This window comes from Anabrus simplex, chromosome 5 (assembly GCF_040414725.1).
Source record: "Anabrus simplex isolate iqAnaSimp1 chromosome 5, ASM4041472v1, whole genome shotgun sequence".
Classification (NCBI taxonomy): Eukaryota; Metazoa; Arthropoda; class Insecta; order Orthoptera; family Tettigoniidae; genus Anabrus; species Anabrus simplex.
The window spans coordinates 448,028,668-448,042,818 of record NC_090269.1 but is presented as its reverse complement, the minus strand read 5'-3'; the positions used below and the strand labels follow the sequence as shown (position 1 = coordinate 448,042,818).

Genomic DNA, 14,151 nt, shown 5'->3' with positions numbered 1-14,151 from the left:
CCTCTGTCTCTGACGGTTTGAATATCCCCTTTCATTGCACAAGCTAACATGGCACAGAGAGTTGTTTAAAACTCGTCTAAAGATACTAAGAAACAACCATAATGAATGAATACGAACAGTTACAAAATTCCACCTGACTGAAGATCTTTTAACACTTTCAACATTATGCTGTACAGGAAATGGGCTCACTGCTTTCCTGGTTGTAGACGGCAAGTGCAGACCACACAGCATGATTTTTGCATGTGTTTATAGACAGCTGCATGTATCCCATACGGTTCCCTTCCCTTGATTGGAGTAGTATTTTATCTAGTGTCCACTAGAATGCGACAGTTAATGGGAAGTTCAATCTAACACAATAAAATGGGTAGTTTCTCCTTGCCGTGACCTCTACCAAAGCACTTGATGTGCCGGGTGCTGAGCGCACCAAGTCTGTAGTGCTGTCATCTGTGACTGTACGGATATGTCCTCGTGCAGGCTGAACGATAGTGATATCTTAGATATGTGATCAGGAGAAGCAGATTCAAAAATAGATGACAGTGAGGAGGACTCTGCTTATGAACCAGAAAACACATCATTGCCGAGCTGAGTGTCTCAGACGGTTGAGGCGCTGGCCTTCGGACCCCAACTTGGCAGGTTCGACCCTGACTCAGTCCGGTGGTATTAGAAGGTGCTCAAATATGTCAGTCTCGTGTTGGTAGATTTACTGGCACGTAAATGAACTCCTGCAGGACAAAATTCTGGCACCTTGGCGTCTCCAAAAACCGTCAAAGTAGTTAGTGGGATGTAAAGCAAAGAACATTACTATTCTATAAAATACATCAAGTGAGAGTGGCAGATTTTTTATTTTTTGCATCACTTTCGGATGCAAGGTTTTGGCTAACTTGCTATACTCTGAATACTAATGACAGAGATACTTCGCCTCACCAGAAATTCGGGGTTATTTTTACGTTCAGACGAAAGACACATGCTGATAATTAACCTCTACCGCGAAAATAAGGTAGACGATGGTTCCAGCAGTACACGGGAGGACGCTTCAGGGCTACTAACCAAAGCAAACTATTCCTGAATAGGTGAATGCCATGTTTTTTATAAGATTTGAATAATTAAATTATTTAAGATATGTACTTCCTGATTAATATCTTCATTTTCGATACCTTCATATGATAAAAAATAGGTATGAACTATATTTTGCTTTTGCATAAGAAAGTATTGAAATACAGGAAAAGGACCCAGTTCACAGCCAGTGTCCATGTTAAAATATGGTAGTGTTGAAAGTGTTAAATGGTAGAGATGAAAATTATCAATCTCATTTGATATAATTTATCTTCAGATAAGAAGCGCATTTTCCCATATAGCACAACCCCTGTCATTACAGGGGGAACCGATGGAGGCATATTCTCCACAAACATCCTATCCGGCCCGCTTGAGGGATACACAGATGATAATGAGTAGAACCCCAGGAATCCAAACCAATTGGGACTGTCGTCGTTTCAGATTCAAAAATGTTTGTACTATTCAAAAAGTATGCAAAAGTAAAAAATCAGTAGAAATTTGGCAGTGAGTCGCAATGTATTATGTCATATCACTGATGGCAGAACATGTATTAATTTGTTATAATTCAATACATTAACAACTCTATTTGGCCAGATATACATATATTTTTCTTTGTTTATATATATTAAATACTGGACATACCTGAACTTTAGGAACATGTTACATCTCATCCTTCAACATGCTGAACACATTAGGACTAACTGTTTCTCAACACAGCTGTAGCTGAATTAGCCCTCTTCAGAAACTCAGAACTAAATTTTTGTTCAAAGCACTTAACTTGCTGAACTGATTTTAAGTTTAAAAGTTTCCCCAAAGTTTGTTTAGACATCAAGGATCTGAACTGTGCAATAGCAAGCACCACCATCAGCTGAATTCCTGCCAATGCCCAATGAATATCAATCCTTCATTTTACCAGGTCATTCTTCAAGCTGAAAGTTACAGAACTGGGAGTGCAGAATATCAGTTTCTTCATCTGAATATCCTATATGACTAGTCAGAATGTGCAGGAACTTGTTAATGAAAAATCTACGGCTAGAAAATGATGCCTTTCTTACAGCAGAAATAATTGCAACTTGTGCATTAATTAAATCATCATTGAATGGAAATTTGTGTACATGTAGTCACATGAAGAGAAACACTTTTTATGCACTTTTCCTCAGACTTCAAACTGTTCACCAAAACAAAAGCAGAGCTCCCTATCATCTGATCACAATCACCCTTCTGATGATTTGGAGTATGATAATCTACATCAAGGAGAGAGGAGGAGCTTTTGAGAACGAGTAGTTTCACCAACCTTGCCATCACATTCTTCAATAGTTCCTCCAAAACTGACTTCAGTAAGTGGATGTGTGGCGGACTTGACTGAGGAGCTACATTTGGATTCTCAAGGATATCCATAAATCTTGAGAGAAAAAGGCAAAAAGATTTATGTAAATTTGATAAAAGGAACATGAACAGTCATTATTCATGTGACAGAGCATGGCTCTTAGTGTCATCAGTAGTTTCAGTTTTTCGGGTGAAACCTTTTACCTGAGGAGTGTGGTGAAATGTTATGACAATGCTTCCAGACAAACAAGACACATCCGCACTTAGACTGTGATCAGGAAATATGTAAGTCTTCAGACTTCCCATCTGAGAATCTTACTCACTATTTCACTCCTGAATAAAGTAACTAAAGGGTCCCACAGCAGCTAAATCCTATCTAAACACCACTTCCCAGGGATAACCATCAAGTAGCCACATGCTTCAGAATTTTCCTGATTTCTGTGTCGTGTAAAGTCTAAAATTCTCTGAACTTTCCTTCCCTCTTTGCACTCCCTCCCAGATAATAAAAAAATCAATACTTTCATCTATATTTACAGGCAGGCATGCCGCACCCTTCTCTGCAGCAGGATTAATTAGGTGACAAGAGCAGCCTACCATGATTGTGCTACTATTTTCCCTCTTCAAACATCCTGCCATACCATTCTTTAATTCACTTTACAAAGGTGAAACATGAGAGTATCCTCCTATTCAATACATTATATATTCCATCATTAGACGGAGTAAACAAAATCAAACATGTTTCGGCTCACTAGAGCCATCTTCAGTGAAAAATGAGGGGGGTTGAAATAATTTACATAATATAAGTTGAAAAAGTGCTAAAAAACATAATGAAGGAGCAAATGAAAAAAACAAACAAAAGAGAGCCTAGACGGAAACAAAATTAGCACAAATGTACAATATTTACATCAATATGCGGAGCAAAACACAACTCATTGCGACAAAATTCAGTGAAACAGGTGTTAATTTAAAATAATAATTGAAACTAAAAACTGTGTTAACCTAAGAAACAAAGGAATGAAAAAACAAATGATGCAGATGGAAATGAACAATAGTAGCATGTGGTGAGGTTGTGGACCTCACAGTTTACAAAATATTGGTTTAGTAACAATAACAAACAGGTTGAAATTACTGTCAAAATCATCCTTGTAGAAAACCCATCACATCAAATTGGTCAGGAGGAGAGCGGGAGCAAACATTTTTGAGAAACCAAGCCTGATACAACGTGCAGGCAAAAAGCCTGTGACAAGGAAAAAACACCAATGAAAATTAAAGCTATAGAAACAGCAGCGGTCCCTTTCTTCATTATTGTTTCATAATGTTGGCTGGTGTCTTGCCTTATTATAAAGGGTCGGAAGGGCCGCGATATCGGAGGATACCTTTGTAAAGTGAAAACCGTCAATACGGAATGATTCTTATATCTTGTAATAATAATTCTTTAATTCTACCACTACTGGAGCACCATTACACCACCAAGAGCAAGGCGGTGTTTTAAAGATATGAGGAATTCCTGAAAAGTTGAGAGCAAAAGATTGACAATGTTAGCTCCAGTAGCATCTCCTTCTAAATTAGGCACCGAGAGTAGAAAACTCAGAATTTCACTGAGATCAGGCCTAAAAAACTGTTATAACAATAGGATATATTTTCAAGCTGCTTATATTGCTACCATCAGTAACAACAGAAAATGCACTCACCAGCAATTGTGATGAAAACTGTTGCCCTTTCTTCTATGCACATTTCTGAAAGGATAGAAAGTGTTTTCATTCTAGCACAGCCATATCGTTTAGCGATTTCCAAATCAGGAAACATTTTGCGAAACAAAGGCCACGCATGGTCACCATACTTTACAGGCAGGTTATGTTCTACTATTAATGACGTAACCAAAGCCTTGGCATTCGTCACAGGATATACATCTTGGTTTCTACTTCACAAGCTCAGTAAGAGTTCCTTTCTACCCACTGGACACACTCCGTATGTTTCTTCATTCTCACATCTTTCAGTATATCACACTTTCCATCATGGGCAACTGAAATATCCCAATTACATATAGTAAAGAATGTGAATGTTAGTACCTTCCTGGATTCAATGATGCATGGAAACTATTCACTACAACCGCCTTTAAACATTGCATCATATTCCTTTTTTTGACATTTTGACCAAAACAAATATTAAAACATACAACCAAGAAGCACGACTTTGTGATGTAACACGAGCACTTATGCAGCTCCTGCCCCAGGTAGACATCTATGGTGTGCTACTTCTCAGGTTAGGTTACTCCCTTGTGACTTCCAATTCCTATCATTAAGCTATTTGTGTATTTGGCTGTATTATAGACCAAAGAGGAGCACATGGCTGGCCACTGTCCCACGTACTGCCATGAAGGTATGATTATTAGAGCTACCATCGACCAACCATACTCAGCTGTATATCAATAGAACGAGGAAACATGCAGGAGTTTAAAATACATGAAAATTACTGAAACTGCTCTGAAAATCGGGGGATCGGTCCCGGCGATCAGATCAGGATGAACGATGAAAATTCAGGAGTCTCCCGCTTAAATTGGGAGAGTTGGCACATTTGAGCATGTTGTACCATACCTAGTAGGCCTGTACCTGTACAGAGTCACCGCTACAGTGTTAGCAGCCACTTGATAACATGGCGTAATGATGAAATAGAAGAGCAAATGTGATCAGTTGCAATAGTTTGAAATATTTAAATAATTTCCAATGTATTCTAAGATAAAAGAAGATGAACTTTTACAATCTACAAACATGGCTTCCTATGCGTGCTACTGGTGGTACAGAAGACTTAATAATTTGGAGAAAATAGTTGTAGATGACATTTCAAATGAATGTTAGATGCCCAATGGAACAGTGACAGTGAAAGAATGAAGATAATTATACGGTTGCTAAGAGGTAACCCACCTTGGAATTGTACTGAATAAATTCGGAAAAATTTCCACAGATATCTTCAATAAAATGATATCCAGAAATAGATATGATGTATTCTTAAAGTTGCAGGACATTTACTTTAATTTTAACATCTAGCTTTCTAAGAAATTAAGAATTTAACTATGACTTTGTAACAACTGGATTAGATTTGCAAAATAGCCATTTACAGAGATCAAACAACATCCATGAGCATGGCACTGAATAGGTAAAATAATAATAATATGATTCTCCAGCTATTTCATGCATGCATCTTAATTTGATTTCATCTACTGCCAGCTCATCAATTCCAATATTCCATTTTATATTAGGCCTACTAGAAGCCAGAGTAACCTGAAACACTCCTGGGCATCTAGTGCTGAGTGTTAATGCCAACATCATATAACATGAAGTTTACATCCATCCCATGACACTGACGACCTCAGCTGGATTAAAATTCCTGATCTCGAGATCTGGAGGCTGACACTCACTACAGAGGGAGCATATTGTGTACGATTAGGAGCTTACAATCTAATTGTGGTACTTACTTGTTTTCTTCTTTGAAACACGGGACGAGTTGATCAATTGTAGCTTCTTCTATCTTTATTTCTGACTTAACATCTGCAGCAGGCTATAAATAAGGAAAGTAATATAAGAAATGAAAAGTAAGGAGGTTGCACAAAATCAAAATATACCACTCACATCTACACACACAAAAAAAGGTAGAGCCGAACGTGCGCACTGGAGAACAGCAGAGCAAGGAGTAGAGCCTACCTCATGGACAACTTGATGCATTATTCTAGCTAAGAGAGCAGCATATATCTATGTAGCTGGCCATGATTTCACAACACTTACGGGAAACAAAAGGAAGCGAAGACCAAATAACCACCAAATATGTTCAGTTGGCAACTTACAAACACTGAAACGAGGAGGTTGAACAGTAATGCTCTAAGGGATTGAACATTTTCTACTTCTGTCCTTTTTTGTAAATTTGTTTTTTATTGTGATAATGTTAATTTTCTGTAATAATTTCACTTTTGACCATAATGTCGTAATAGCGAAGTGAAATCCGTAATCATTACAGACAATACGTGATAGCTGGCACCTCTGGTCGTCGTCTTATCCACGGAGGTATCCCACTGGTTGTCTGACAAGGCAGGGAACCGAAGGTACATCAAACAATCTATGAATGCTATCCAAGCATATTCTAACCGGCCGCATTGCTCAAGGATAAGCAGCGTACAGACGATGGTTTCCATTTTGGAATATGCAAGGATATGTTGGGTGGAGTGGTATTTGTTGTAAATTTGCAGCATAGGACAGAAGCATTTGCTGGTGCATCAGGTATAAAGGCGGCACACCGGATTCAGTGAGCAGGCTAGCAATGGGGCTTGTACGAAAAGCTGTGGTGGATGGTATTCAGTTTCGCAAGAACACTTTGCCTTGCTGATCCATATTCTGCACTGCCATAGTCTAACCTGCATAAAATAAATGACCTATAATATCGTAGGAGCACCATGTGGTCAGCCCCCCTAATTAGTACTGCTAAGAAACTGCATAATACTCAACTTCTCAGTGGATTGCACTTTTAAATGCCGCACATGTGGTTCCCACGATAATTTTCTATCGAAATGGAACCCAAGAAATTGGTAAGTGTCCACTAGAGGAAGAGTGAGATTTCCTAAATAAAGCTCAGGTTGCGAATGAAGTGTGCGCTTCCGGCAAAAGTGTACAGCAGACACCTTTGCGGAGGAAATCCAAAAGCCATGTTCTAAAGTCCACTGTTCCACTCTCCTAATAGCCTGCTGTAATTGTCGCTCTGCAACTGCCACATTGTGTGAGCTATAATGCAGAGTAATATCACCCACATATTGCAATGGTATTACTACTGAACCAGCAGCAGCAGCAACAACAATACCGTTTATGGCAATCGCGAACACAATGCATACCTGCCAACTTTACAAAACCAAAAATCAGGAGATTTTGATTTTAAAATCAGGAAAAATCAGGAGAAATCAGGAGATACAATTGGTCAAAATTGCTTATTCTACATGTCTTGCGCAACACAGTACTACGATATATTTATAACACTTATTGTCTCAAAGCCCGACTGTTGCTATATGAGGCTACAAGGCTAAAAATTACACATCTCTATTCCCTCACAGGAAGTGCGCGAGTGGGATGATCGGTCTCTGATAAGCCTACCGAAAATAGTATGAACTCATGCTCCAGATGTGTGAATCAGTCATGCACTTAGATGCCATTACTTAGCAAATGCATAGATTAATATATTGCATCAAGCACCCGCGCAATTATGCGAAGCGCAATGCTATTTGGATCAAATAACTAGCTGATGTACCCGTGCTTCACTACGGAATTCTCAGAAAGACTGTCCTTATAGTTTTCCCAACTGAAGTCAACATCTCATTACAACGACGCCAGTATGAATGTTGTGATTAAAAGCAATTATTTCATATGAAATATTCGATAAAATGAAAACAGCACATTTTCTCACTTTTAGCGAAAGGTACTACGGTGTCAATCTAACAGTTCAAAGTTTCAGAGCTAGAATGACCAGGCTGCAGACAGCCGCAAACACTCTTGTGTAATTATTCTGTTTAAGTGTGCACACTGCTCATTCAAATCACTACCTCCGAGTAGGGATCGAATAGCTGGAATACTATGATGATCCAGTGTGTAACGTACCAGTAGTATCAGAAAATTTATGAACCAGAAGAATGGCATGCTAAAGAAGAGAGATCTAACTCCCCACTCCCCAGCTTCTTCCTGCCAGTATTCAGGCAGGCTGTTATACTTGAAACCCAGCAGTAATCCCGTCTATCATAGATAAATGGCAGCAGAATACACAAAGCACATCACAACAAACAATGGTCAATGTAATGCTATTGTTAATCAATTTTTATGAGCTTTCTATATTGGAGGCCTTCACATTTAGTTTTCTTCTGAATCTGTGATATTAGAGCATCTAATGTAAAGTGAGTCGTCCTTTCTTTCATGACTCCCTCTTGTGGTATTATTCAAGCAATCGTTCCTTCATGACTTTCTTCATTATTATAATCTTCAGAATTTAATCACCATCACCACCAATATTATTGTAGTCAGAACAGTAAATAAGCAAATTATCACAAAAATAATTTATTCTATTATTACCACCTATTCAATACAAGCCACGTGCTACGTGGATGAAATCTACATAATACAATATACACTTCTCAGGGACATGTTTCGCCCCTTGTTTCTTCTTGCTACGGGCTTTACGTCGCACCGACACAGATAGGTCTTATGGCGACGATGGGATAGGAAAGGCCTAGGAGTTGGAAGGAAGTGGCCGTGGCCTTAATTAAGGTACAGACCCAGCATTTGCCTGGTGTGAAAATGGGAAACCACGGAAAACCATCTTCAGGGCTGCCGATAGTGGGATTCGAACCTACTATCTCCCGGATGCAAGCTCACAGCCGCGCGCCTCTACATGCACGGCCAACTCGCCCGGTCGCCCCTTGTTAACGGCATCATCAGCCTGTAGGTAACCTTAAGGTCAAATGTCTGAAACATTATCTATTCATATATGGATTACAATGAAAAGTATGTTACACATTAATCCATGTATGAATAGATAATGTTTCAGAGATATGAACTTAAGGTTACCTAAAGGTTGATGATGCCCTTAACAAGGGGCAAAAAATGTCCCTGAGAAGTGTAAGTTATACGAATCAATCATGATTAGTGTCTCTTGCAAAACTGAATAAGACAAATAATCGGAAATTGCATTCTCTGTAACTTTTGTTATGTAGTATTTTTTCAATATGACCACTAAGATAGGTAATTAAAATTGTTTTTTAGCACCTTCCCGTAAACTACCATTTCGAACAGAGTGAATGAAATTATTTATAGCATAGACTGTAGTTCCTTATTCCCTGACTTTACATACAATTCTGTTCACCCATTTTCTCGTACATCGGCGCTGATATGGGCTTAGCAAAAAAAAAAAAACTAAATTCATGAATATCTCCGTTATCACACCCGGTACGGTAAAAATGTATAAGGCATAAATGATAGGAAATTTAATAATATATAACTTTAGTTATGTAGTATTTATCATTAGGGCCAATAATAACATAAATATTTGATAATTAAATTTTAGGCCTTCCCCTAAACTACCATTTCACTCAGCGCGAATAACATTATTTATGGCCTAGATTGTAGCAACTTATTCCCCGACGTTATATACCGATTTTCATTAAATTCTCTTCAGCCGTTTTCTCGTGATGAGCCTGCGCACGTACAGACAGACAGAGAGACAGACAGACAGACAGACAGACAGAAATTACGGAAAATTAAAACTTATTTCTCCTTGTTAATATGGCCACGACCGGTACGGATATATCATTCTTTTTAAATTCTGAGCAATGTACAGACATAACATTTTATTTATATTGAGATAAATTAAAATTAGTCAGAATTGTCTCCAAATGGCTTCTAAAATCTCTAGAAAAGTCACCCGTCGTTATCATTGAAATTATGTCACTATATTACTAAGAAAGCGACTAGTCTCTAGAATCGACCAAAGAGGATGGAATCGACTAGACTGACGTGAACGAACACGAACATAGCACGCGAGAACGAGAGATTGACAATCGATATGCGCGTCGCGATATACAGGTTTCAATAAACATCACACATTCGCGCACATTTCTCGCATTAATAAACTCCGATATTTCGTTTGAAAGCGGCCATTGAGCGAAGGACTTCCGGCCACTGACGTAATAAAGCTGAAATGGAGGGATTTGAAAACAAATGTTTGAAGTTCACCAAAAAATCGGGAGAAAAGATAGAATATTCGGGAGGCGGGAAAAACTGTCGAAAATCGAGAGTCTCCCGCCTGAATCGGGAAAGTTGGCAGGTATAACAATGACACTAAGAACTGATCCCTGTGGGACTCTATTTTCCTGAACATGGTATTGCGAATATGCCTTCCCTACTCAGACAAGGAATAGATGAAGTGACAAAAAATTTGCAATAAATACCAGAAAGTTACCTCTCAATCCCCTTTGATGCAGGACTGAAAGGATACCATATTGCCATGTGGAGTCATAGGCCTTTTCTAAGTCACAGAAAACAGCCATCAAATACCGTTTGGGGAGGAATGCATCCTGGACAGAACTCTCCGGCATACCAAGTGGTCAGTGGTCAAGCGAGCAGCTCAAAAACCACATTGATACAAAGACAAAAGTCCTTGTTTCACCGGACACCACGTAGGTCAGCGATTTACCATCCTCTCAAATAGCTTACAAAAACATTATGACAAATAGGTCCGTAACTTCCTGCATACTTAGGATTTTTGTCAGGCTTCATGACAGAAATGATTATGCCCTCTCACCACTGGAATGGAAACTCACCTTCTATCCCGATTCAGTTGAACACACAAAGGAGATAAAACAGACTATCCTCACTAAGGTGTTTCAACACCTTCTATCCCGATTCAGTTGAACACACAAAGGAGATAAAACAGACTATCCTCACTAAGGTGTTTCAACATCTGTTTATGGACACTGTCTCGTCCAGGAGATGTGTCCTTGTAAAGCACCACGGCATTCTGGAGTTCCCACTCCATAAAGGGTACGTTATAGTCCTCTGAAGCTAGGGTGGCAAAATTAAGGTGATGACGTTCTGCCTCCCACTTCAGAGTGAGGAAGTCACGATGATAATTCACAGAGCCAGACACATCTGCAAAATGACTGGCAAGATGGTTAGCAATCGAGAGTGGTTCAGTGACGATACTGCCTGCAATGGAAATTCCCGGTACAGAAGATGATCCTTTGATATCCAAAATACGTTGAAGGTTAGTCGACAATTGAGATGACGAAGTATGTGACGTCATAAAAGGCAGATATCTCTCCCATGAAGCTTTCTTGCTCTGTCGAATAAGAACTCCAGCCTTAGCACGGAGTTTCTTAAATGTTACCAAATTGGCCACAGTAGGCTGCCTACGATAGCGTGTACGAGCACAACGGCGATCTTTGATAGCTGCAGCAAATTCTTTGTTCCACCAAGGAACGAGTCTTCAGCAAAGAGTCCCTGAAAACGGGGAATGAGCAGCAGCAAGAATAACTTGTGTTATGTAATTGATATCACCGACTACACTCTGCCTGGTCTCATCGTTAAATACAGCTGGTGCTGTGACCTTTGGCCTATCAGCATGTTTAAGAATTTCTGTTTCAACAAAGTAGGAACAATGGAAAAATGGTCACTGTCACAGAGATCATTGTGTGAATTTCACCGGAACAGGGGAACCAGCATTCGGCTGCGAGAGAATGTGCTGTAACGTATACTGAAATGAGTTGGTTTACCTGTATTCAAAATACATAAATCCAGCTCTATTACTTATGTTTCCAACACCCCTCCGGTAAGGTGTTTCAGGGCCCCATATAGGGTGTCGGCCGTTATAATCTCCCAATGGGAGGAATGAAGGTGGAAGGTGATCTATAAGATCATCTACATGATTTACATTAAGAGGCCGGCCTGGTGTAAAATAAACATTACAGACTGTTGCTATGACAGGCTGCAGAACGCAAACTGCTACAGCCTCCAGCGGGATTCTCAGAGGAACCTCTTCGCTATAGGTATCGGAACAGACAAGAATGCCAACGCCACTGGAAGACCGGTTAGCATAATGTCATTCTGTCGAGTATAGTCTGAAATTTCTCAAGACCGTATAATGACATAGTCTGAGATTAGTTTCCTGAATGCAGACTATACTCATTGACTATACTCACTAATTCACTAGCGCAGCTCAGCAACATGTCTACCGTAACCATTACAATTTCATTGTAACAGTGACATAATGTGGACTAGAGAGGATGAGTGTTAGGTTATACTTAAAACCTAAACACTAACATCTACATCTGCAGATGTGGAGGAAAGCTCGACGTCCATCCCATCATCAATGGACAAGGAGACCAATGCCCACAACTACACACTTCTTTTGCGGGCGGGCTTTTGTCCTACAAGGGGAGCGTGTGATAACGGTGCTTTACTTCTCCGCCTTCTTTTCTTGTTTAGACGGGCTGAGAAATATTTTCTCAGATCTGGTCGACAATGCCACCTCCGCCACTGTGTGGGAATGGCTTTCGCTGACTTCTTGGTGGGGGGAGACCTGGCTTTCCCACTTCCCCTGCTGCAACGGCTTAGGAGTCCTAGCCAGCACACACTTGTTGGTGGTCGAAGGTGGGGTGGTCCCCCTCTTCGAGCTTTTACCGTTTGCGGCTTTGCTCACAGGAGTAACAGCCGCCTTGGGCGCAGGCGATCGCAACAAGTTTAGAACATGTAAACTACGAACCTGGAAGACTCTGTGCTATCTTCATGTAGTCTAGCGTTTTGGCGGGTGCATTTACATAATTGAACTTACGGCGCGCTTCCTGGTAGGAAAGCCCACCCAGGGTCATGATCTACTGGATCTTCTTCTCACCAAGGTATACCAGACAGTTCCAATGTCAGAGTGAATGAGACCAGGACAGTTGATGCACATCTAAGGAGTTGTGCACTCTTCTGCGCCATGAGCTGCTCTGCCATATGTACCACATACAAACTTATTCGAGCAACCAGATACCATATGCCGGATCCTCTGGCATTGATAGCAGCCCATGGGAGGTGGGATGTAATGCCCAGATCGCAGCGTTAGGTTGTTACCTTTTACTGGTAACACTGACAATTTGAAGGAGACAATGAACGCACCCATAGCAACGTCCTCGCCGTTGACTATGCATGTAATGTGCCAGACCTATGTCATGCCACGGTGCGTCATGTCTTCCATCAACTCATCGTCAGTGTTGAAGATCGCGGTGGAAAATCACTCCACGACCCAGAGTCAAGGTGGTGTGCTCCTCCACTTTGACGGGAATACCACCAAAGTGGTCGCACTTGAGCAACGGATCAGTTTGCATGGCAGTGTGAGTCTTTAGCAACAAACTACCACTGCACATTTTCTTCAGATCTTGCAGTTTGCCATAGACACCTTCTATGTGCCTACTAAACAAAATAGACTTTACCAGTTTGAAGTCACTCCCATCAGTTCTGGCAGCAACCAGAAACCTAGGGAAGCTGGATCCCATTCCTTTACGCTGCGCTTGTTCCCCGGGAGTTAAACCCCTCAAGGAATAAAAAGTTAAAGACTTTGGCAGGAGACCACCTTGAACAGGCTTAAGACATGTAAAAGCCATGCCCAAAAACATCCTTCCCGAATGACACCCATTCCGATCAGGGGCCTCTATAGCCAAACCTAGCAGCCACGGCAATACTCACCTGCTCGTAGCAGGCATTGCCCGGGGTCTGATGTTGAACAGTGCCTAATAAGGAATGAATGAGGCAATGAGCACTAAACTCCCCTCCTCCAATCACCTGCAATAGCATGTACCCCATAGTATGTACAGAGTAATAAATATATTCAAAAAAAATATATTTAAAACGATTAATATTAACGTCCTGGCATTCGGCTGTGCGGGGACCTGTGTAGTCAGGCGGATACCACTGCACAGTTACATAATAAATTAAGAAAAATATTACTGCTGGACTGCACTAAAAGCTGAAGAACAAAGGGACTCATAATTGGCCCTAAGGAAAAAGACATCTGTTCAAGAAGCAAACAAAAGTAATTCAGGTTAAATTAGGAATAATCTGTCTACTTCAGTTAGTATCAAGTACGATCTATGGCCATCAGTCACACAGAACATACAATCACCCATCTCAAAATCCCATGTGCCAATGAATGAGCCATTATTCAAATGTCAAGGAAAACAAAAATATATAAGAAGGGACAATACCTGTGAATGGC

At 40.4% G+C, this 14,151-nt stretch overlaps 1 protein-coding gene across 1 annotated transcript in view; it reads right to left on the bottom strand.

The window, feature by feature from the left end:
* Positions 1-14,151, bottom strand: part of LOC136875094 (gastrula zinc finger protein XlCGF57.1) — a 148,998-nt gene that overhangs the window by 60,028 nt on the left and 74,819 nt on the right. Inside the window, exon 3 of the mRNA XM_067148824.2 lies at positions 5,852-5,934. Within this exon, the coding sequence (XP_067004925.2) occupies positions 5,852-5,934 (83 nt within the window). The remainder of the gene's footprint in view (positions 1-5,851; positions 5,935-14,151) is intronic.